Here is a 23,149-nt window from a genome sequence, read left to right as displayed (position 1 = left end):
CAAAGAGTCTCTCTGAACTGTTTCTACTTCTTGCCTTTTATGGTTTCACTGAATTTCTCTTATTACTGCCTTCTAAAATTTCCTTCTATTTTTTAACCTACTTCTATTCTAAAACCTTTTTGTTTCTTTACAGTTCTGGATTTCCAGCCTTATAATTCCACCCCAAATTGGTCTGCACACTTTTTTATATAATATTTACACCAGTGTAAGGACAGAATGTGGTGTATTTAAAAGCAAATAGCATGTTTGTTTTTAGTTTGTTTCTGGTTGCTCTGAGTTACTCCTAATCCACATACACGTTTTCTCAAGGAAAGTTAGAGAGAAATGTGCCTGTGAAGAAGGCCCACAAAATGAACTATTTATTTGCCTACCAGAATCTATCCAAACCATGTCCCAGCTTGTAGCAATGAATTGGATGAGAGGCCACTTCTGGATTAACAACTGACACGTTTCAGTAAGGGGGGAAGAGGCTTCATTCCATTTCTGGGTTTGCCACTAGCCAGCTGTATGACATATCAGAATCTTATAAGCTTTTTCAACCTGTTCCCTAAAATGTGAAATACGCAAGTTAAAGCTGAAAATGTAGCTCAATATTCACCGGCTGTTACAGTCAGGAATGATTTTCTTCTGCAGTCATTCATTCAGAAACTATACGAAAAGCAGAGACTACCTTTTCTTGTGGAAAAAGTGTGCTTTGATGGGAGGACACGGGTTTAAGAGCCTGACACACCTGGGCTGGAATCTCACTTCTGCCCCCTACCACGTGATCCTGAATGAAGTTGTATACCGCCTTTCCAACTCAGGCCTGCAGCTCTATGACAGGGATGGCAAGATTTGCCTCACTGGGTTGTTCTGAGGTTTGCATGAACTGCACAGTATGCAAAGGACAGGCACATGGTAGATGCTCTATAAATGGAAGCTATTCTTAATGCTGCTCAATTTACTGTTTTGAAGAGGAGACTGTATTTTGACGGGGAGAATTTAGTACTATAAATAACTTAGTAACTGGTAGATTGTTTGAAGATGTCCAACGTGAAATGTTTAAAGTAAGAAAGCAAAATTCCTCCTATTCTCCCTCCAGTGCCACTGTCCATATATGCCTAGGTCCAGGGTGAACTTATAGGTGCATAAATACAATTGTTGTCATAAAAACCATATGTTAAATATCCTCTTTTAAATCAATCCATCAATCAGTCAATCAGCCAATCCCTGGCTGGTGTGGCTTAGTGGATTGGGGCTGGACCGAGAACCAGAGGGTTGCTGATTGGATTTCCAGTCAGGGCACATGCCTGGGGTGTGGGCCAGGTCCTCAATAGGGGGCACTCTTGAGTCAGCCACAACTTGATGTTTCTCTTTTTCTCCCTCTCTTCCCCTCTCCCAAATTAATAAATAAAATCTTTAAAAAAACATATGTTATATATTCTGTTAGGGAAAATATTTGAGTAGCAAGTGGGGAGGAACCATGAATATTTCTTGGTTTAACAAGAAAACAGTAGCTCCAGGGGAAACTTTGTCTGTGAGCAAAGTGGAACAAGGTTATGTCTCTCTAGTTTTTTTATAAGAGTAATTTAGGTATTATTTTATTAGCTATTAATCACAATATTTTAAATAAATAATTAAAACTTCACTACTAAAATTATTATTCAAATTTTCCTGTGGGTTGAGTGAGGTAAAATCATATACACACTGCTTCAACTCTACGAAGTTTTTGAGTGTGTGGACCACAAATGGATATGAAACTAACTCTCCCAGATGCCTAAGCCCTTTCCAGCTACACTCACTTCTAGCAGCCTAACCAAGTTTTGCAAGCCCAGAGGATGGCTGGAAAAGGGTGTAGATTTTCTGCTGTTGTTTGTTACACCAAGTGCAACCTGACCTAGTTAGAATTGCTTTGGATACTATAATTTCGAATTTAATAATATCCCCTGAAGGAGTAGAAAAATAGCTCTACAAAAATGGTGAGACCCGTCTGAATCTCAGCCTTGAAAGGTGAAGACACTGAGCCAGAGAGGCTGAGTGATTTATCACACTCCAAGCGAGAACTCGGAGATTCATAGAGAAATCTCAGAATTCACGAGGCTAATGTCTCTCAGGAGTTCAGTGTCCCATGTGCTTTTTAAAGTCACTCACTTCATTAAAAAGGCTTCATAGAGCCCTGCCTGGTGTAGCTCAGTGGATTGGACACGGGCCTGTGGAGCGAAGGGTCGCCGGTTTGATTCCCAATCGGAGCACATGCCTGGGTTGCAGGCCGGGTCCCCAGTGGAGGACACATGAGAGGCAACCACGCATTGGTGTTTCTCTCCCACTCTTTCTCCTGTCCCCTCTCTCTAATAAATAAATTAAAAAATGTTCCATAGCTTAAGTGATTTACATGAATGAACTGTTGCTGCATTTACTAAAAATACACTCTTTGTCCTAGTCATCTACATCTACTGCCTTTCACCTCCAAACTGGAAAAGCATCTACCTGGAGTCAATGCACTGAGTTCTCAAAGCAAACAGGTTTCAGCACAAATGAGAACCCAGCAAAACAAAAGAGAATATGCCTTGAAGAGAGAACAACAAAGGACCATTTCTTTTAATTTTGCTGCCTAGGATCATTTTGTGCCCACGTTATGAGTCTGCAGCGTAAGAGTCCGACACAGAACACGTGGTACTGTATACATTTAACTATTCAACCATAATATTAAAATTTTATGTTTCAATAAGTGTTTCTGAATTATTCATAATTATGATAAAAGGAACAGGAGCTGAATGCATACAACAAAATAAAAAGTATCTATAGTTCTATCTCACACTTAGAAGCTCTAAACAGCATTAGGCCAAATTTTAGTATATAAAGATGGGAATAATTGGAGAGAGGAGGCAAAAACAAAAATCTTCTAGATTCTCCCTGGAAAATGAGAATAGTTCACCTCCAGTATCAGCTGTGACCCAGTTGCCGTTCTGCGGGAATAACTGTTAAATGAATTCTGGAAGATCATGAACTATCAGAAATTGCATCCAATGTTCTGACTCAGATGCTGGCATCACTGAATTGATGGTTTTCAAAGATTCCAATGGCACTTTTTATTTTTTGCTTATGTAGCTAGTTTTGATCATAGCCAGGCTATTCCAAGCACTTACAAAGGTTCTTCCCCTTTCTAAGATAAATTTCCCCACAACAACCTTGAAAATCTTGTAATAGATGATTCATTATAGTGCAGGCAAAGGCCCAAATATAATCATATGTCAGTGTTAAAATTACTTCAGTCAAGAGGATAAAAACATTGGAAGGTTTACCTCCTTCCAAGCCTCAGCTGCCATCCATTGTTTGCTGACAGGATTATTATGCTGCTGCTTGGTCAGTGCATTAACCAAAATTGTTGCTTTCAGGAAGCATAGCAGTGGATATAAAAACACAGCTACGAGATAGCAGGGCCACTGTGAACAATTTATAGTTGAATAGGGAGCCCTCAAAGCTGGCGTTATGGTCATCTTACAAATGCATTAATGACCTCATCTTTGAGGAAGTAGTATTTCTGATGTTCTTTTTTGTTTCTAGATATATATTCTCCTTTTCCAGGAAAAGGAGGTCATTTGTCTGTCTAATCAGCAAGAGAGAAAAAAATACTGCAACTCACACCTAAGACTCTTCCCATATATTGGTAGGCTGCACAAGACCATAAGCTGCTGTGTCTGACCCCCACAACCACGTACATCTATTGATCTCCTATTGCTAGTCACCAGGACTTCAAAAGCAAACAGCATTGAGCACTCATAATCTAATGTGTCTCTTTGCTATAACAGAGGTGTGCTGCTCTGTGATTTCAGAGGAGGGAGTGAGTGATTGTTCTCCGGGGACAAGAGGGAAATACCATAGAGGAGGGGACATTTGAGCTGGGTCTTGAAGGATCATTAGGATTTCATAGGATGGAAAGGGCTATTCCAAGTGAAAGAAATAGATTGAGAAAAAAAATCAATCCTCAAAAAGAACAGACTATAGAGTATGTAATGTATGTATGAGTCACTTTGCATTCTCTGAAGATAGCCATGGCAATTTCTCCCACTCTGTAAGCTCTTCTTATAACAGGACTTTGGTGCTGTTATAAGAAGACCTCCCATTTAGCAGATGGGGGGGGGGTCTATGTTCCCTTGCCTTGAGTCTGGGTGTTTTGAGGTTATGGTGGAAGTGACACTGTGGGGCAAGGTGTAAAAGCTGATAGGGATCCTTCCTGGTTCTACTGGGACACTCTCCTTTGGAACTCTGAGCCCAGGTAAGCAGTCTGACCCCGCCCAGGCTTCATGTTATGAAGGAAGCCCAAGCTTATGTGGAGAGATCAGAGAGGCCCTAAAACTACCAAGAGGGTAAGATGCCTAGTCAACTCACAACAGCTCTTCCAGCTGTGTGCTATTTCAGCTCCAGCCAACATCTGCCCACAAATATGCCTGAGATACCTGAGTCAGAGGTGCTTAGCTGAGCCTTTCCTGAATTCCTAGCCCACAGAATCTGTGAGAGTTATTAGTGCAGTGATAATTATTTCTTTAAACGGCCGAGTTTTGGGGGTGATTTGTTACTCAGCAATTAACTAGAATTTTAAGTAATGTATTAATAAAATGAAAAAAGGCAGTCTAATTGAGGCTTAAAGTATATTTGGATTCCCTTCTACATGGGGTGGGAAGCAATACATCAAGGTTTTTAATCTGAAGAATGACATGATCTGATTTATGGTTTAGAAAGGAAATTGAAGAGACATTAGGTAAGATAAATTGGAATAGAGAGTCGCTGAAAACAAGAAGAATGCTTACAGGAATTCCCCAAGTTTAATTGTGCATAAAAATCACTTGAGATGCCAGATAAAATGTTAAACCCCTCGGATCTATCCCAAGAATACAGGATAGGTAATGGGGCATTGTTCCAAGATGCCTTTGGTAGAGAGGAGAAAAGTACATTTGCGGCGCCCTTGCTGTATGCCAGGCACTTGGCACCAGCAGAGTGGCTGAGACCACAGGCTTCACCACCAGAGGGCTTGCTTCTGAGTCCTCACTCCCTCATTCCCTAGTTGTGTGGTATTGGGGAAACTGCTCAGCTTCTCTGAACCTGTTTCCCTATCTGTAAATTATGGGTATGATTCTGCCTTCCTCATTACTTTAAGTAGGTTTAATCCTTACATAGAGTAATTTCTCAATAATAACATATTATTGCAAATATTTCCCACGTATCAACATTTTACCTCCTTTAATGAAATCCCTCCCATGCTGGTATCTACCTCTACAACTTTATTTAAATGACTTTTGATAGGTGTTTATAAATGACCAACATTGTGCCAAATTCAAGTAATTATTTTCTAATTTCATTTCCTTTGGCGTCTCAGCCAAACTCTCCTATGAAACTTGCTTCCAGACTTCTGGGGCGCCTGTGCTCCTGCTTTGCCCGCTCTGACAGCTGCTGGGTTGTCTCATCTGCCTTCTCGGCTGGGTTTGCTTCAGCGCCATCTCTAAACTTAGAATTCTTCAAAGTCTGACTTTGGCCCTTCTCTTCGGGGTATATTACCTTCCTAAATGGTCTCATTCATCCATGGCTTTAGATATTATGTATATTCTGACAACTTCCAATATTTTAGCAAACTCTAAATAGTGACTCCAAATTGATCAATGCAAAGGCTGTTTGACCTTTCTTTGAATAGCCTATAAGCATCTTAACTTGAATGTGCCCAAAATCGGATTCTTGACAACCCCACCAGACGTATTGTTCCTCTTATCCTTTCTTCCTCTCTTAGCATGCAAGACAAATACCTTCCCGTTTATTCAGGTTTAAATCCTGAGATTTATCCTTTCTTTCTCTTTTACTCATTCTCTATCAAAGCATACAAAAGTTTTATTTCAACTTTGTTTTCGTTTTTAATAAGAACATGCTCATTTACTAGCCTCAACTTATAAATTTTTCATTGCAACAAGCTAAAAATTCTGCAACAAATGTTTCTTGACTTGCATTCACGTGAAAGCAATCCTTAAATATTTGTTTATTCATTTTAAAAAACAGCAACTTTGTGTTTTAGAGAACAGTCAGTCTACTATGTAATAGATGATGTAAGAATCTGCTCTGTTTTTTCAAACTATATTTTATTGATTATGCTATTATAGTTGTCCCAATTTTTTCTCCCTTTTATTTCTCTCCACCTTGCACCCCACCCACCCTCCAGCATTCTCTCCTTCTTTGTTCATGTCCATGGGTCATATATACAAGTTCTTTGGCTTCTCCATTTCCCATACTATTCTTAACCTCCTCCTATCCGTTTTATTCCTACTAATTATGCTTCTCCCATTTACCCTCATTCTCCCCTCTCCCCCTCTCCACTGATAACCCTCCACGTGAACTCCATTTCTGTGATTCTGTTCCTGTTCTAGTTGTTTGCTTAGTTTGCTTTTGTTTTTGTATTATTTTAGATTCAGTTGTTGAGAGTTGTGAGCTTGTTGTCTTTTCACTGTTCATATTTTTTATCTTCTTCAGTTTCTTAGATAAGTCCCTTTAATATTTCATATAACAAGAGCTTGGCAATGATGAACTTTTTTAGCTTGACCTTATCTGGGAAGCGCTGAATTTGTTCTTCCATTCTAAATGGTAGCTTTGGTGGACAGAGTCATCTTGGAGGTAGGTCCATTACCACTCACAACCTCGATTACTTCTTTCCAGCCCCTTCTTACCTGCAAGGTTTCTTTTGAGAAATCAGCTGATAGTCTTATGGGAATTTCTTTATAGATAACTGTTTCATTTTCTCTTGCCACTTTTAAGATTCTCTCCTTATCTTTCATCTTGGGTAGTATAATTTTGATGCGCCTTGGTATGTGCTTCCTTGTGTCCAACTTTCTGGGGACTCTCTGAGCTTCCTCGACTCCCCGCAACTCTATTTCCTTTGCCAGATTAGGAAAATTCTCCTTCATTATGTTTTCAAATAAGTGTTTGAGTTTTGTTCTGTTCTTTCATTTGGGCTATATGTCTTGGTCTTGGCACATACTGTTAGGTTGTAAGGGGTATTTACCAGGCTGGGGCAACCCACACTGCTGCATTGTGGTGCTATCTGTGGGGGAGGGGTCAGAGAGGGAACAATGCTGCTTGCTCAGTTCTTGCCCCAGTTTCCATCACTTCTCTCACTTCCCACAAGTGGACCGTGCCCTTCCAGGTACTGATTCCTGGATGGGTGAGTTTGTGTATATTCTAGGACCCTGTGAGTCTCTCCAGTGGATTCTCCTTTGATACTGGGAGTTTCTCCGACCTTTGCAACCCCCCACAGGTTTTTACAGCCAGAGGTTTCTAGTCTTTATTTCCCATGCTGAAACCCTGGGTTTCTTGGTCTCACTCCCTAGTTGTTCCTCCCAGCTCATCCACGTGAGAATGTGGGACTGCAAGGTGTGTCAGCCCCTGCCTCACGTGTGCTGTCTGCAGCATCGCCACCTGTCTTTTCTGCCTGGCTGTCCATCTCCACTCCTTCCACCAGTCTGGGTGAATGTTTCTTTAATTCTTTGGTTGTTAGAGTTCCATACAGTTTTATTTTCTGGCAGTTTTGGTTGTTTTTTTTTATGTTTAAATTTGTTGTTATCCTTCTTTTGGTTGTGCGAGGAAGTGAAGTGCTTCTACCTATGCCTCCATTTTGGTCATAACATTTCTGTTTCAACTTTTCAAATGATTTGAACTTCTCAACTTTTCTCCATCCATACCACCACTACCCTAGGCCAAGCACGTTTTGTCTAGACTCCTGTTAGCTCCTAACTTTTAATGAGTTCTTTTCCTTCCCCAATTCAATTTATTCATGACTGATCAGGAGTTGTAATTTTTTGTTTGAAATTAGGATTTTACCCAATAGTACCCTGGGTATTAGAATCCGGAAATCATATAATGCAAAACTTGAACAAGATTTACATATTATTCAGTCTACATCCTACATTAATAAGGATAGGTCAGGTTATTCTGAAGCAATAAAAAAGTTCCAAATCTTACAGGCTTAAAGCAGCAAAGAATTCTTTCTTCTCAAACTGTGCAACCATTATGGCGTGGCTGGGGACTCTAATCTGAGTCATGCACTTCTGTGACTCGTCCTGGTGAAGGAGCCACTGTGGACTTGTGCCAGTCACCATGGGTGAGGGAAAGAAAGCCATAGCTAAGCACACACGGATCCTTAACAGTTTCCCAGAAGTAACATATATCATGTTTAATCAGTTTCTTTGGCCAAAGCAAGTTACATGACCACACCTAAATGAAACAGTGCAGGGCATTGCAATGTTCCTGTGTGCCTAAGTGGAGAACTGAAAATATTCACTGACTACTAATGACTAATTCACTCTTACACTTTACAAAGGAAGATATTAGGAACTAGAGAATATGTCACATGTCATGAAACTGGTTTATATCACAGCCAAAACTAAAACTGGGTCTTGGATTCACTGTCCAGTGCTTTTTAAAAATAATGAACCAGGAACTGCTTGTCCTCTACTCATAGTAGAATTAATTTAAGTGGGTGTCTTAATATTGATATTTTATTTATTTAGGCAATGTAGAATCCTTGTATTGAAAGGTGTTTGTACCTCGGCAATAAAATATAAAACAGACAAATTAGAGGTCTTATTCTTTCAGTCTCACTCATATTCTATCTATCAAGATGCCTCAGTAACAAAACACAAAATCTCTCTAACCCAGCCGGTTTGATTTTGTGCTGGTGATTCTGAACACATTGTCTTAGAAGGTGTTAAAGAGATAAGCTGAAAGAACTATGAACTGATACATATACACACACACATGTGTGAAACTGTTTGCTGTATTCTTTAGAAATGTATTGACAAAAATGGCTTTAGTAGGAAAGGTTTATTTTACCCTGATATTGAGAAGTCTACAGGTGGGTGGCTGCTGGTATTGGTTCAGTAGCTCAGTGGTATCAGAGCCCATGCTTCCCTTGGTCTTCTCTTATGGACCCAGAGTGGCTGTAACTGTTCTATGTATTGTACTTATGATCAAGCCTGGCCAAAAAGGGGTGGGTGAAGCCAGCTGTTACTACACCTTTTATTAGAGAAGCAAAGCTTTCCTACAATCAGTACTCCCCTTCCCATTATCACAGACTACCATAGGGCCCCATTTACCAGGACTGGGATTACATGGACACCCTAGCGACAAGAGAGACTGTGAAAATGGAAAATAAAGTTAGCATTGTGATTGGGCAAGCTTAACGCTGCCTTGAACAAAATAGGGCTCTGTTGGCAAGGCATGGCATGAGCGAAAAGGTGGTAGGAAACAACTAACAGTGACCACCCCATTTATTGATTGATTTAAAGATAGATTAAAAGGCTGTATCTATTATTGTTAAAGATGATCTAGAAATTATTGTGAATAAATAAGATATAGATTCACTACTGAATTCCTAGTAGCTATGCTATGTATCTTCTTCAATAATGAAAATCAAAATATGATAAAGTCACTACAGTCGGTTACACTCTAATGCTTATTTTGAAAACACAAATTTATTTCAACCAGCATGAACTGTTTTTCACATTTCCTTATTGTGATTTTGTCCACTAGAAACACTCGGTAAATAAAGAAAAGTGCTGGGCCACAAAGAGTACACAACACTCAGGCATGTACGCCCCCCCCAGGTTTCCAGCAACTGCAGGTTACTGCCAGAGGTCCTAGCCCCGCCCCCCCCCCGCCCACTTCTGACACTATGCACTTCCATCCTCTGATTTCAAATACCTCTTCCGTCACTTCCCTCAGAAGCTATGACCCTATGACTTCTATAAGATGCCTTCAGTTATTTTTTAAATTTTAACCTTTTAATTTTATTTTTTAAACTTCGGTTCTTTTTCAAAGTTAAGTTTCATATTTATTGTAATATTTATGTATTTCTTAACTGATTATCACATGTAAAGCTATGCTATCATTTTTTTTTTTTGGTTTTCTATCTGTTTTTTCATACCTGTGTATGTTTTTAATCCTTACCCAGGGGTATGTTTATTGATTTTGAGAGAGAGAGAAAGGAGCGTAGGGAGAACAGTGATCAGTTGCCTCCCGTGCATGCCTGGACCCACAATCTAAGTGTGCGCCCTGACTGGGAATCATACCCAACGTTTTGGTGTGCAGTGTGGTGCTGCAACAAAGTGAGCCCTCGGCCAGGGCTCTGTCCCACGAAGTTTTTGAGTGCTGTGTCTCTAATCCCATATTTTTATAAGTCCTGTAGTTTTAATTGTACAGTTTTCTAGTAGTATTATGTCTAATAATATAGGTCTGTTAGTAACCAGTGAATACACACATATTATGTACACATATGCATATGTAATACTAAAATACAATTTAGACATTTTAAACATTAATCAAAAAAGCTAATTTTTCATCTTAGTGGTGAATGTCCCTTTAGAAAGCATTTATTTAATGTAATTTGAAGAGCTTGTTTTAAAAAGACTGTCAATTGTTCTCAATAAAAGTGGTTCAATATGCCAAGCTATATATAAATGTTTTTATAGTGGATGAAATTTTGCCATTTATCTTTTAAGGTAATTATGTGAATTGTTTGCAGCCCACATAGCCTGAATTGGAAAAATGGTTTTCATCTTTTTTTCCCTCTCGTGTTTAAACCTTGTCTAACAAGAGTTAACCGTGATTCAGAATGGGTAGCACAAAGCTGACTTTTGGCTGTCTCTTTACAAGAAAAAATAGCCTGTTTTCCTCCTCAGGGTCTTTCTTCTATTTAACGAGGACATACAAACCCCTCAGCACATCCCCAGAGCTTCTTACAGTCTCCCCTTGAGAAATCTCAGTGAGTACAAGGAAAAAACAACTCTAAAAAATTAATGAAAGACCCATCACTATTTGTCTTTCTCTCCCAGTCCTTGCCCTCTGTCCTTTCTACTTTCTACATGTCTCTTCTCAGTTTCAAATATTTTTCCTCTTATTTTCCCAAGGTGAGCTGCCTTTTTTGTCACTCCTTTTGCAAAAGGGATGGGGAAAAGCTGGAACAGAAATCACGTCCTGACAAGTTGCTTGTTTTCCTACAGACCAGGACTCAGAAGGACAGGGCTGGGACCATAATGGATGTATTTCAGGCAGGGGCAACACCAGGAGGGGAGAAATCAAGATGACACCCGGCAGCCTCTTTGGATATTCTCTTTTCTACTCATGCCCACAGACAGACCTCCCTCAAATTCACATCCTTGTTTCCTCAGGAATGCGGAAAGGGGGGTTGGCGAGTATATTTTTAAGTAAATAGTGTTTGGGTATTCATGATTCAGTGTGCACAACGATCCTTAAAAACGATTCTGTATCCACTCTTGTGATATAAACACAAGTTCTCTTAGCCTCACACTAACTCTGTGGTCACACACGAGTGACTAAAGGTCACACACAAGCCGGCATCTGCCTCCAGGCAACAGACCTCAACACAGAGCCCTGAGCACACCTGTGCACCCCCACAGGCACACATGAAACCCATCGGCCGCAGCTTACACTCTGGTGTATTTCCCTTCCTCCCAGCCTCACCTTCTTCTCTTTCCTTTTCCTCCTCCCCCAGCTCTCTCCCCACACAATGGGATTTTTGTTTGCCTCAGTAGCATGTGACAGCACAGTCCCTGCTTTGCCTAGCTCTGTGCTGCAGGTCTCTCAGGTAACAGGTGGCAACTTCCCCTGTTGGATTCTAGGTATAAAAAAGGAATGACCTCATTGGGGTGGGGCTCTGGGACTCCGTACAGGTGGCAGTCACAGCCAGGTAACCCTGAAGTGAAGCTGTGTAGTTGGAAGGGGGCAGTTAAACTTGACACTCTGGTGGCTTTAACTCTCACCCTGAGGCACTTTAGCAACAACCAGCCATACCCTGCAAAACCCCTGAAGCTGATCTTTGCCTCAGATGGAGCCCGAAGAAGCCACTGGGAAAGAAAATGTGGGCACCAAGAGGAAGAACTTGACCTTCTTGAGGCCCCGGCTCTATATGCTGGAGAGAAGGAAGACAGACACTGTGGTTGGGAGCAGTGCTTCTGGGGACCAGTCTGGCACCCTGAGGAGGAGCCAGTCTGACAGGACCGAATACAACCAGAAACTACAAGGTAACCCACAAGAAAGCAACTGTCCCAGGTTCCTGCTTCCCAGCTTTTTTTCTCCTACTCTTCCATTTGCAAAGAAAACACTTAAGGCAGAGGAGGAGATCAAATGCTATCTTCTCTCTAAGAGGAAAATTAGAAAAAATAAAAATGAAAGTAAATGTAACTCATAAGTTATTAGAACAAGTTATTATTATGTGCTTCAATATTTAAAGAGCCACTTCTGAGTTATTCTTAATATTATATTTTTTCCTGATGAGAGTAATATTTTGTTTCTGCTCTCTTTCCCCCTCCTTTCCCCCTCCTTCAGTCAATTTAAGAAATGGGAAGCACTAGAAAGCAAATGATTTTGAAATCTACAAAAGAGAATTCATCTCAATAGAGAGGTGTTAGATGTCACACCATGAGATCTACCTAGGTAATTGCACTGAACTGTGATTAAATAGGGGCATGAAGCTATAATCATGTCTGTGAAAAATAAAAACTGTTGTTAGCAGGATGGCATAACAGAATTTGTTGAAAATCACTTAGGTGTTCATTCCTTTAGAGTGAATCGAATACCATCCAAATACAGTAATAGATGTTTAGCATGCTTAGATTGAATCACTTTTGAAGAAATAACTTCGGTTTTTTTGTCATGGCTATGAGATCATTTGACACAGTTATTATAACACATTCTCTGCTTCAGGCCTTGAATTTCTCCAGCTCTTCCCATGTACTCTCTCTCTTTTTTCTCCCTTTCTCCTGAAGGTCACCTGTTCTAGAAAACTTTATTTTGAGATTGAAATTCTGCCATGTTGTCAATATCCACTGACGTCCCTGTTATGTGATCCCCAAACCTCTCTCTGCCTCCTTGACCACGTTTGTGTTTGAGTTTTCAAAATTCCACCAAAAGCATTGCTCTGGACTGAAAAACTGCAAGGAGGCTGGAACACCTAAAGGGGCAAGCTTGTACTCAGCTGGTCTCTTTCATCAACAATATGTGTGAACTTAGTTATGCAAAGTAAATAAGTGCATTTTTAATTAAATCTGTGAAGATTCTTCCCCTTGGTTAATACTTTTTTAAAATCCTGATAGCTCATAATTAAAATGCAGAGTTTAGTCTTACTCTTCAATGACACTTTTATAAATGGGGAGGGGCATCTTTGAAATTGTTCTCAAGGCAATTGACATATTGGGAAGAATGCAAATTTTAAAGTCATCTGCATTGGTTTTTAATCCTATCTCTTCTGAGCTTCAGTTTCTCCATCTGTGAAAATGAGAATTGCTGCCACATTGTATCATTAAGAGAATGAATTTAGATAATCACATGAAACACCTAGTATATTGGCTGACACAAGGTATGTGCTCAATAAACAGTAATTACTTTTAGTTTTAAGAACTAAAACTAATGAGTGCTGTAATGGTAGAACAAGATTTATCCTCTATTAATCTAATTTTTTTCTACTAATCCATTTCAACTATTTTCTGTCCTTCGATGAAGTGACCACACATGGCAATTTAGGAAAAGCCCATTGCTTCGTCCCTAAGAACCGGTTTCATCTGTCTGGGTCTCACTGATCCAGGATCTCTTTGGTTCAGATATTCCATTCACAAAATAAAAAAATAGGAAATACTTTTTACTATTCACTTCCTAAACCTAACTAAAAACGTAAGTCTGGACCATAAAATACAGCTAACGGTTTTAAGTTACTCGGCAGGAAACCTCAGGCTTTTTGTGCCCTCCTTTGGATTTGTGATTGTCCTGTGCTCTGATGGATCCTGCCTTTGAAGGTCAAAGAAAAGACGCAGGAGTGAAGCCATGTTCTTAGAACTGCCTATGCTGGAGAAAAACCGTCAGGGATTGTACAGGAGCACATCGGAGCTGTAGATATAGATGGCCTCCTGATACGGGACATTTTTTAGATGTAACTCTTAGTCAAATCCAAGCGTAATAGCTGAGGAGTAATAGAGCATTTAATACGATTCTTTTCTAACTGCTTTGGCAACAACAGAAGGCATTTCCTCATTAATGTTCAAAGCAATCAGTTCTGTGGGTTTGCACGTTGGTCCTCCTATACCCACTACCATGCAGATGAGTTCTAATCACCTTAAGAAACTCTTTATTGTCGCAATGTCAAGAGTTTTTCCTCTGTCTACCTTAGAACTGGTAGTTCCCTGAGAGGCACTGAATAAAGACTGAGCTGGTTACAGCCCTCAGAAGGATTGCTGGAAGCCGTTGTGAGGTCACAGCCCTCTTTCTAATACTGTATGGCAGCCTCAAATTATTTAGTCCGTTGTCAGCAAGTTCTTTGGGTTCTGGGAAATATAAGATCTTTCTCCAGTGCCCTTGGGGTCACCTCTTAATTCTTACTATATACCTGTTCAAGTCAATTTGTGACAGACATCATTTTGGTAGTATGAATCTGAAATTCTATTTTTTAAAAAAGATGGTACACTGGGTGAAAGCTATTAGATTAAATAATAGAACATGGTTGTAATAAGAATATCAGAAAATCTTTATAGAAAATTATAATCACATACACAACATATGTGAATTATACGTGTAACCACATAGTCATTCCTACTAAGCCACAAATTGTACAATGATAGCCTGCTGTTGGTGAAACTGGAAAAGTCAGCATTCATGCTGCCTGTCACTACCAGAATCAATAAGTAGAGACAAGGGTTGACTTATTATGGGCACTTTATTAAAATAACCAGCAATCTGAGAAGACAGTAGGTTATACACCCCAAAAGACCATTGTACGTCTCATCTCAAGCTGAACTTTTTTGTAAGGAGAAGAGTGTAGGTAGGGGATTAGAATTTAGGAAAAAAGCACATAAGAGGTTAGGAATTTAGGGAAAATGGATAGTCAGATAAAAGCTGCAGTCCTGTGGTTTTCCTAGCATCCCTTTATCTGTTGACCAGTGATTCTGCGTCTGTGTCCTGGTCAGCAGACATTCCGTCCCTGGAGCACAGTGGCTCCGATACCATCTTGACTGCTTGCAGTCCTCCTGGGGCACAAAGGTAGAATTCCCTGTGGGTCTCCTGGAGTCTGGGTAGGTCCATCTATACATTCCAGTTCCTGGAACAATAGCTTTTTATATGCATTAATTACTAAGCCTGTTAACTATACAACTAAGCTAAAAAAACTTTTCAACTCTTGAGTTCCCTCATCATTAGTGCTTTCTTTATTTCTCCAACAGATTTGTTTAGTTAATTTATTGAAAATGTTATATGGTAAGCAAAACCAAAATATATGCCAGGAATTACTACTACAAAATCATTATGAAAAAAAATTCTGACCTTTACTCTACAGGGACATAAAGTCTCACCGAGAAAGATAAGATGGGTAAACAAATGTAATAAAGTGAAAGGATGGCAGTGGTGGGGAGATCAGTAAGTCCACAAGAGGAGGGAATAGTTTACTCAGGGTTCAGTGGAAAAAGTGGTGAGAAAACACTCACAGATGATAAGGGGAGGATAAGGGAGATGGGGCAGAGTGGGGAAAGAAGCGTGTTTTAACCTCTTAGTTGTACTTATCTTTGTCTGAAATTTTGCTTGTTTCCTTGTTTATTGCCTAATACTAAGTTTCATTTCTTCTCCCATCTCTCATCTCCCCATTCCATGAAAGATACCCTATCCATCTTGCTAACCGTTCCATCTCTGTGTTTAGAATCATCCGCAGCACACAGCAAGCACTTGGTCACTTCTAAATAGAGTGAATGATTGGAATGACCTGGTTTAGGCTGGAAATCAGTGTGAGGAAAGGCATCAAACCCTGAATGAAGAATCCCATGTATTTTTACATGTGAGGACAGAGATGTCCATTAATAAAGATGATTCTCTAGTAAAAAGAACTATAGCAGAGTCTAAAATGTACAGAATCATCTACATAACAAATAATTCTTAGTGGAAGCCTACCTAATTCCTGACCTCCCTTTCAGAGCATACCAGACCGTACCTCTGTCCATTCTTCTCCTTCCATTCAGAATGTGAGCACATTATTTTAGTTTCTATCCAGCTCAACTACTAATTGCCATTTTAACAGGAGGCAAAGGAAGTGATCGAACCAGGAGAAATTTAGTGGCTGAGTTGTTAAACTGCTTTTTTGAGGAAATGATTTTGTGTACGATTACATGTGTGAATTTCACATTTGAAATTTGCCTGATTTAAACAGTTATGCACAAGTGTGTCTGTGTATATGCAGACGATCTGATGTATGTATGTAGATATACATGTAGTTGTATGTATAGTTCAGACATATTTCTGTAAACATTAACAGCTTTTATAAAAAGTTGATTGATTAATAATCAGCAGCCCTTTCTAAAAACCCTACATAATTGATATTACTGACATTATAGATGCTATGGGGTGAATGTGTATGTCCCCCCCTCTTTGCCCCAGTTCATATATGGAAGCCCAATCCTGAGTGTGATGGTCACAGGAAGTGGGGCCTTCGGAAGGTAATTAGCTCATGATGGTGGAGTGCTCATGAATGTCATTAGTGCTCTTGTAAGGAGAGACGTGAGAGAACTTGTTTCCTTTCCCTCTGTGATGTGAGGTACCCTTACCAGACATTGGATCTGCTGGCACCTTGACCTTGGACTTCCAAACCTCCAGAACTGTGAGAAATAAATGCTTGTTGTTTAAGCCACCCTGACAGTGTCCACACTAAGCCTCTGGTTAATTTTTTTTGTCCAATGCATATTTTTGCTTATTAAGTAGCAGACGAAAGACCAAGAGTAAATGGGTAAAATATCATCATTGTTACTGATAATACAAGTCAAAAAATCATATCCCTAATTTATAATAGGCCTGTGGTGCTTTATTTTTTCAAAGGCTATCATATCATTCTCATTAAGAAATGACTGAATGGTTGTTTTATGAAAACCTGAAGTTTTCTTACCATGATCACCATAAGGAACCACAGGACCACGTGAACTTCACACAGAATAATGTATTTTACAGTGTAGTATAAAGTGACTCAAATAAAAAATTAGACATGTAAGATTATGCGACCACTTAGGTAAATTATGATTTTTAAGGAAACATACTGATCAGTAAGTGAGCAGGAGGGGCTAACACGGGAAGATTTGGTGAGCTTTGTTCCGGCCTAATGAAGGGTGAAACAAAATGGTTGTCCGGCCGCCTGTGCAGGCTTCCATCCCGGTGCCACAAGCCCTCTTTGTTCCTGTCTGTTCTTTCAGTATAAAGTCAGTCTGTCCCCTTTTTGTGCCTCCTGGCACCCTTCAATGAGATGGGAAGAACTTGGGTCAGTAATGTGACACCAATACAGATGAGGTGTATTGCATAGTTTAAAGGGCAAATATTTATAAACAGCAAGGCACTTTTAAAGCTAGTATTTTTGTCTTGTCACATGCATAGAAACCAAAAAGAAGCATGATATTACACTTCCCTTCTTTTTCAGTAAAGTTATTTACAGTTTTGCCACATGAATCAAAAGAAGTGTGAGTCCCAGAAATTAAGTTATTTCACTATGGCCACATTGTAATAGGAAATTTTTTTTCTATAAACATGATTAGAAATATACCTTAAAACAGTGACATCACTGGGAAAAAGATGGGTGGGAGAAAAGCACTCAGGATGCATTCATCTTTGTTTCTATTGAAACAAGAAAGAAAAAAAAGCTTCTTTTTACAGAATTACTTTGTCTTTCATTTTAAAAAAATCCTCACCTGAGGACATGTTTATCAATTTCAGAGGGTGGGGAAAGAAAGAGGGAGAGAGAGGATGGGACTGAAACATTAATTCGAGAGAGAAACATTGGTTGGTTGTCTTTCTCATGTGCCCCAGCTGGGGGCTGAACCCACAGCCTACCCATGTGCCTGTCTGGGAATCAAACCCACAAACTTTCTGTCTATGGGATGATGCTCCAACCAATTGAACTATACTGGAGAAGGCCAGAATTACTTTTATCTGATGCCACACAAATAACTTCAGTATTTTTGTGGGTATTGATTTCCTGGCGAAGGTGGGAGTTATTGCAAGAATTGCTAGGCCTATAAGCAAGATCTCTGTTAGAACCAGACAAAATTTGGCTTGAGGTTGTGCTTTGGAGTGTCCCTCTGCAGACCCCTCTCCACTGGGTAGGTTGGGAGTCCTTGGTGCCAGGGTTGCCGACAACCAGGGACCCGTGCCCTCATTCCTAGACTTGAATTCCTAAGTTCAGGGTGCCTAGTATCACTGAATTTTTTGGTCCAACAGGCTCCAAGGCCTCTGGGACCTCTTCCCAGTCCCATTTTCCCCAGGCAGACAGCAGTTGCTTTTTGGAGGTGTGTCTGGATATTAGTCATGCTGGGTTAACACCCTGCCTACCAGGCCCCCGTGGGTGGGAAAGAGTCAGGATACAGGCCTGAGGCCTGGGCAGGGGTGCATGGGCCCCAGGGCCTCCCGCCAGATTTTGAGGAACTTGTGAAATAAAATTTGAACTTGGTTTTCCAGATTGTTTGAAGGTATGTACATGAAGATAGAAGGGAAGGACATTTTACTTGACACCTTGCCAGCTTTATTTACAATGTTCAATTGTGTAGTCGTGGTAGGCTGGCCTCCATTTGTACACTCAAGGGAGGCTGCCTGTGGATGGTTCGGGCTGTAACCTGTGTTCAGGACATTGTCCTTCACTAGGTTGTGGAAAGTGAGCTGGAAAGAAAGGGAAGGGAGAGACTGAGTGCCTGTCACCTACTGTGTACAATGCTGGCCCTGGGGCTTTGACACATTGATATTTAATCCCAAAACCTTATCAGTCCTGGTTTTATAGTTTAAAAAATAGGTGAGTAGTGAAGAAAAGACTTTCCTTGTACCCTCCTAGGATTGATAGCTGGGTCTATGAAATGAACTGACCACAGGCAGCTTAACAGGAGAAAAGGTACACAAGGGTATTAATTTTTATCATGACATGCCTGGGGGCATCGGAGGGCAACAAAGTGAATCCCTCAGAGTGCTGATAGGTGAGAGTTTAGTTACCATCTTAACCAGGAAAGTGGCAGGGGGAATATAGGCCACTTAAGGGTGAGTACAGAATTTTAGGAAACATGAGTAGGCCTTTAGCAGAACTGACGGGAGTCACGATTTGTGACAAAGTTGGTCTAGTTGTGCTGATGACTTCCAGGGTCCTCTCTTGTGACCAACGGTCACTCCTTGGCTGCTGAAAACCTAGGGAAGGGGATTCATGGCAACCACTTTCCTCTCAGAAGATCCGTCTCTACACAGAGAGAGGAGGGCTGCGAATGCCTCTACCTGCATCTGTTCTTTTTCCAGTGTCCTCAGCTCAAAATAATCAGCATACCAAAGTGGCAGATTGGGCGGTGGCATGTCCTGAACCCCTCAGGTGGTAGAACTTGGATTTGAACTCAGTTGCTGTAAACATTTGCAAAATAAAATGCATCTAATTCATCGACGTAGCAGGTGTTTTATCTTTGTGGTTTGTAAGAAGTCGAAGGAATGGAATGGTTGCAGCATGTTTTATAATGGCATCACTCTATCATTAATATAAACCTTAACCTGCCTAATTTTTTCTCTTTGGAATATACATTTTTTGAATGATTGTAACATTTTCCTGACAGAGCATTGCTGTTTAACAATGGGGTGTGTGTGTGTTTCATTGTCAGAAAATAAAATTACGAAGTTGAGTAAACCTGCTTCTATAGTGATGGCTTAATGATGTCTTTTTCCCACTTTGTTTGAATATCTTGATGCTATTTCTCTAATTTCATGTCTGTGAAACCTAATATATATCCTCAAACCAGAGAGCCCTATTCTACAGCAGTGGGTGTGGGGTGGAGAGAGGCCGTGGAGGTGGTGTGAGCATGCGCAGGTGACAAGGATGGGATCATATACTGGGAACAAGCAGCTCTTTATTCAAGCAGGGGATAGTTCAATGGAATTCTTTGGAGTCAGCCTAAATTGTGAGTCTTAAATGCAGCAGGAAAAAAGAGTGTTATGATTAAAACCCTTAGTCCTAGGTTGTTTTGAACAATTTCTTTCTTGATTAATGAATGGCAGAATAAATTAATAAAATCCTGGCACTGAGGCCTTTGATGGACAAGGGAATCTTGACTGCCTGACATCCAGCCCTTACTTAGAGAAGAACATTTAGAGGTCACGTCAACCTGCTACCGCTCTAAGTACACTGAGTCAGCGCAGCCCTCACGGGAATTGTCTCTCTTGAATGCTGCTTAACCTTAGGTCTCCAGTGTCACTGCCAAAAGCTGTCACAGATTTCTGCTTTGTCTGCTGTGAAATAGTCGAAGACATTGTTTGCCTCTCTTAGGGCCACCCAGTTTTTTTCAAGGAAAAACTTTGGTTTTGAAACCAGAAAGGTTGGTGTTCGTGCTGCCTGCCACTACGGGAACCAAATAGTAAAGACAAGGAATGAATCTTTGTGGGTGCTTTATTCAGATGGCTGGCTATCTGTGAAGACAGTGGGTTATGAACCCTCAAAAACCATCTAGACACCTCCTTTCCAGCCGATGTTTTTATAAGGAGAAGAAAGGGTAGGGAAAAGGATTTGAAAAAAGTTAATTGGATAAGAATTGCAGCCCAGCAGAGATTTTTTCTGATCCTTCTTTATCTGTTGATCAACAATTCTTTATCTGAGTCACAGATGTCCCCTCCCTGGAACACAGTGTCTCAGACACCATCTCCATCACTTGCAGACCCCCCTGGGGCACACTGGTTGAATTGCTTGTCACCTTCTGGAATCACATTGTCATGCGTTCCAGTTCCTGGAACAACAGCCTTCCACAGACATTAGTAGCTTAAGCCTATCAGCTAAGGCTAAAATCTTCAAGTCCAGAGATCCCCTGTCATTTTCTCCTAAGAATTCGAATACATCCCCCTTCCAAATAAAAACAAGCGATTTACTGTATTTAGTTGTTTGTTGCTTAGGCTCAAATTTGTAACTAATACCTGGACTTTATAATAGCTGTTTTCCCTGCCTTAAAGTCTCTTCCCCCAAATCTCAGGGAGGATGGATTCTCATCTTTAAGGTTTCTGCTCACTCACCTGCTTGGCGAGGGCTTTCTAACTATCTCACCTGGAGTGCTTGGGGAGGAAATCTTTCCCTTTGTCCTCTAAGGTTCTGTGGCTGAGACCTGGGAGTTGAACTGACAGAAGAAAGATGAACAAGGAAAAAAGCATATGCATATTATTTGATGTTAATATTTTTACGTGGCATGCAGGACTTGAAAGAAAGAAGTAAAAATCCTGAAGAAACAATTATATTTTCAAAATTTATTTTATTGATTATTCTGGTATAGTTGTCCTATTTTTTTCTCCACTTTATTCTCCTCCACCCTGCACACCCCCTGCCACTCACATTCCCTCCACCTTAGTTCACGTCCGCAGGTCATACATATGAGTTCTTTGGCTTCTCTATTTCCTGTACTATTCTTAATCCCCCCTGTCTACTTTGTACTTACGATTTATGTTTCTTATTCCCTGTACCTTTTCCCTCTCCCTCACTGCCCCGCCCCCCACTGGTAATCCTCCATGTGATCTCCATTTCTGTGATTCTCTTCTCGTTCTAGTTGTTTGCTTAGTTTATTTTTGTTTCAGTTTTTGTTTTTAGTTGTTGACAGTTGTGAGCTTGTTATCATTTTACTGTTTGTACTTTTGATTTTCTTCTGTTTCTTATATAATTCCCTTTAGCATTTCATATATAATAAGTGCTTGGTGATGATGAACTCCTTTAACTTGACCTTATCTTAGAAGTCCTTTACTTGCCTTTCCATTCTAAATGATAGCTTTGCTGGGTTGAGTAATCTTGGATATAGGTCCTTGCCTTTCATGGTTTTGAATATTTCTTTCCAGCCTCTTTTTGCCTGCAAGATTTCTTTGGAGAAATTAGCTGACAGTCTTAAGGGCACTCCTTTGCAGGTAACTGTCTCCTTTTTTCCTGCTGCTTTTAAGATTCTCTCCTTATCTTTAATCTTGGATAATGTAATGATGATGTGCCTTGGTGTGTTCCTTCTTGGGTCCAACTTCTTTGGGACTCTCTGAGCTTCCTGGACTTTGTGGAAGTCTATTTCCTTTGCCAGATTGGGGAACTTCTCCTTCATTATTTGTTCAAATAAGTGTTTAATTTCTTGCTCTTTCTCTTCTTTTTCTGGCATCCCTATGATTTCGATGTTGGAATATTTACAGTTGTCCTGGAGATTCCTAAGCCTCTCCTCATTTTTGGGAATACTTGTTTCTTCATTCTGCTCTAGTTGAATGTTCATTTCTCCCTTCTGCTCCAAATCGTGATTTGTGTCCCAGTTTCCTTCCCAGCACTTTTGGTTCCCTATATATTTTTCTTTATTTCACTTTGCATAGCCTCCACTTTTCCCTCTATTTTGTGACCATACTCAACTATTTCTGTGAGCATCCTGATTACCAGTGTGTTGAATTCTGCGTTTGATAAGTTGGCTGTCCCTTCACCACTTAGTTATATTTTTGGAGTTTTGATAAACTGGAGAGCAAAACAGACCTTCAAACCCAGGGCTCCAGAGGAAAAGAAAGCTTTAAAACCTCTGGCTATAAAAATCTGTGGGGGTTTCAGCAGTGGGAGAAACTCCCAGACTCACAGGAGAATCCACTGGATCAGCCCATGGAATCCTAGAATGTATACAAACCCACCTACCTGAGGAATCGGCAGCAGAAGGGCCTAACATGCTTGTGCATTTTGGGGAAAGTGACTGAAAGCCAGCTTAGAGCTGAGGAAGCAGCGTTGTTCCCTCTCTGACCCATGCCCCACATACAGCGTCACAACACAGTGAAGAGGGTTGCTCTGCCCTGGTGAACACCTAAGGCTTTGACCTTTACAGAGTAACGGGTGTGAGGAGACAAAGAAATGTTGCCCAAATAAAGAAACAATTAGACCCAGGGGCTTTTATACCATTTTAACACAGAGTGAGTGATGAATTGTGGAGATGTGACAAGACAAAAAGTTGTTCAATTGCAGAAAAGTGAATAAGAAATCTGGGGTGGAGGGGACTCCTAGAAGATAAGGGCTACCTTAGGTTCACTTGTACAGACTCATCTTGATGTCAGCTTCCCATGTCCAGTGATACCAATGTTCCCCTCTTCCTGATACAGGGGTATTTTATCACAGGAA

General features: G+C 40.4%; 1 protein-coding gene across 1 annotated transcript in view; it reads left to right on the top strand.

Moving 5' to 3' along the window:
* The first annotated feature begins 11,695 nt into the window (after positions 1-11,695).
* The window catches only part of ARHGEF38 (Rho guanine nucleotide exchange factor 38), a 136,515-nt gene continuing 125,061 nt past the window's right edge, over positions 11,696-23,149 (top strand). The window contains exon 1 of the mRNA XM_037031911.1: positions 11,696-12,053. Coding sequence (XP_036887806.1) covers positions 11,858-12,053 — 196 coding nt within the window. The 5' untranslated portion in view covers positions 11,696-11,857. The remainder of the gene's footprint in view (positions 12,054-23,149) is intronic.

Source organism: Sturnira hondurensis, unplaced genomic scaffold (assembly GCF_014824575.4).
Source record: "Sturnira hondurensis isolate 20B ecotype Veracruz unplaced genomic scaffold, ASM1482457v3 Scaffold0021214, whole genome shotgun sequence".
In the NCBI taxonomy this organism is placed as follows: Eukaryota; Metazoa; Chordata; class Mammalia; order Chiroptera; family Phyllostomidae; genus Sturnira; species Sturnira hondurensis.
Note: the sequence above shows the minus strand (reverse complement) of the source record. Positions and strands in the feature narration are given on the sequence as shown.